At 47.9% G+C, this 2,680-nt stretch overlaps 1 protein-coding gene across 1 annotated transcript in view; it reads left to right on the forward strand.

Moving 5' to 3' along the window:
* Window positions 1–326: 326 nt before the first annotated feature.
* LOC134292186 (uncharacterized) overlaps window positions 327–2,680 on the forward strand; it is an 11,609-nt gene continuing 9,255 nt past the window's right edge. The window contains exons 1-2 of the mRNA XM_062861096.1: window positions 327–494; window positions 801–2,417. Of these exons, the coding sequence (XP_062717080.1) occupies window positions 327–494; window positions 801–2,417 (1,785 nt within the window). The remainder of the gene's footprint in view (window positions 495–800; window positions 2,418–2,680) is intronic.

Genomic DNA, 2,680 nt, shown 5'->3' on the forward strand with positions numbered 1-2,680 from the left:
GGTTGCGGTGAAGACCCGATTAGGATGGTGCATCTACGGAGGAGAGGACCACAGTTCATCGTCGAATGTGGTGAATGTGCACACTTGTTCTTGTGTAGGGGATCGAGAACCGTGGAAGACGGTTCCCAACCGTGGAAGACGTTGGGGCGAAATCAGAGGTGGCGTTGGAATCAACAGACGATCAAAGGGCCCGGATGATTCTCCAGGAAACCACAAAAAGGGTAGACGGGCGATACCAAACAGGGCTTCTGTGGAAGTACGACATAATCGAGTTCCCTGATAGTTTTAATATGGCGTTGAAGAGACTCGAATGCCTCGAGAGGAGGATGAATCGTGACCCGAAACTGAAAGAAAACATCCACCGCCAACTAGTGGAGTATCAAGCTAAAGGTTACGCAAGGGCAGCAACTCAAGCTGAACTCGATCGTGCTGATCCCAGGCGGGTATGGTATCTGCCACTGGGAGCAGTAGTTCATCCCAAAAAACCGGGCAAAGTAAGGCTCATATGGGATGCTGCTGCCAGTGTTGAGGGGATATCACTGAATTCCCTTCTATTGAAAGGACCAGATCAGTTGGCGTCGTTGTCGGCGGTTCTGTCAAGATTTCGGCAGTTCTCGATTGGCGTTTCAGCCGATATAAAAGAAATGTTTCACCAGATTGAAATATGCGAAACAGATAGGCATTCCCAGCGATTTTTGTGGCGGACAGATCCCTCCAGGCCGCCTACAATCTTTCTTATGAACGTAGCAACCTTTGGGTCATCATCATCGCCAGCTTCAGCACAATTTGTAAAAAACAAGAATGCGGAAGAGTTTGCCGATCGTTATCCGAAGGCAGTCCAGGCAATCGTAGACAACCATTATGTAGACGACTACCTGGATAGTTTCGAGAATGAAGAGGAAGCGCTACGAGTATCACAGGAAGTTAGGATGATCCACAGCCGAGGAGGATTCCAGTTAAGAAATTGGCTCACCAACGGAAAACAGGTTCTGGAAGGTCTGGGAGAAAGCAGCACAGATGAAACCAAAAATTTGTTCCTGGACAAAGGATCGGAATGCGAACGCGTATTGGGAATGCTATGGAATACGAGAGATGATGTTCTGTGCTATTCTACTGAACTGAAAGAAGATATACAACAACTGATGGACAGCAACGTACAACCTACCAAAAGACAAATGTTGAGATGCCTCATGAGCTTTTTCGACCCACTGGGTCTACTCAGTGCGGTCTTAGTGCATGGCAGAATCCTCCTTCAGGATGTTTGGCGAGTTGGAACGCAGTGGGATGAGCCCGTTGGTGACGACATCTGGAATCGCTGGATGAAATGGATCAATGCGGTGAAAACAATCGACCAAATTAGAATACCTCGCTGTTACTTTCGGCAAGCTACCATGAGTAGCTATGAAGAACTACAACTCCACATATTTGTTGATGCAAGTGAGCTTGCCTACTCGGCAGTCGCTTACTTCCGAATAGTAACAGCAAGCACAATGCCGGATTGCGCCCTGGTTGCGGCCAAAGCCAAGGTTGCACCCCTGAAACCTTTATCAGTACCAAGACTAGAACTACAAGCAGCGGTATTGGGAGCAAGGCTGATGCGATTCGTTATCGACACGCACACGATAACTACTACGAAACGATTTCTATGGAGTGATTCTTCGACTGTTCTGGCTTGGATACATGCAGATCACCGGCGTTACAAGCAATTCGTAGCCTGCAGGATCGGAGAGATTCTTACGCTGACTGATGCAGATGAATGGAGGTGGGTGCCTACGAAGATTAATCCAGCAGATGCGGCTACAAAGTGGGGTAAAGGACCTTGCATGCAAGCAGAAAGTGAGTGGTTTAAAGGGCCGGAATTTCTACGCAGACCCGAGAAGAAATGGCCCAGTTCGAAGTTCATCTCTACGACTACTGCAACAGAAGAAGAACTCCGTCCGTGTCACGTTCATCGTGAGGTCGTTGTACCTGGATTAGAAATCGATTATCAACGATTCTCTAAGTGGGAGCGTGTGCTGCGGACTGTGGCTTATGCCCTGCGATTCACCAATAATCTTAAACTGAAGTGCAGCGGTGTACCAATACGTCAAGGAATACTCACCAAGGAGGAACTACAGGAAGCGCAAATCACACTTTTCCGATCGGTGCAGTGGCAAGTGTTTCCGGACGAAATGGCAGCATTGGCAGCTGATCGAAGATCTCCAATAAAACCATCAAGCGATCTTCACTCGTTATGTCCATACCTGGATCAGCAAGGGCTTCTACGAGTGGATAGTCGTATTAAAACAGCTAACAAGGTGGCACTATCTATGAAGTTCCCCATCATACTTCCACCAAAACATCGGCTGACACTACTACTAATCGACGAATACCATCGTAAATACCGTCACGCTAATTTTGAGACTGTTGTTAACGAAGTACGTCAACGCTTCCACGTATCGCGATTGCGCCCTACGGTTAAAAAGGTGACCCAAAATTGCCTGCGGTGCAGAATCGACAAAGCGAAGCCCTGTATTCCTCGGATGGCTCCTCTGCCGCCAGCAAGACTTGCTGCATATGTCCGCCCTTTCTCCTACGTAGGACTTGACTTTTTTGGTCCATTTTTGGTAAAATTTGGACGAAGCAACGTCAAGAGATGGATCGCCTTATTCACCTGCCTTACGATACGGGCGGTTCATGT

Source organism: Aedes albopictus, chromosome 1 (genome assembly GCF_035046485.1).
Source record: "Aedes albopictus strain Foshan chromosome 1, AalbF5, whole genome shotgun sequence".
Lineage (NCBI taxonomy): Eukaryota > Metazoa > Arthropoda > Insecta > Diptera > Culicidae > Aedes > Aedes albopictus.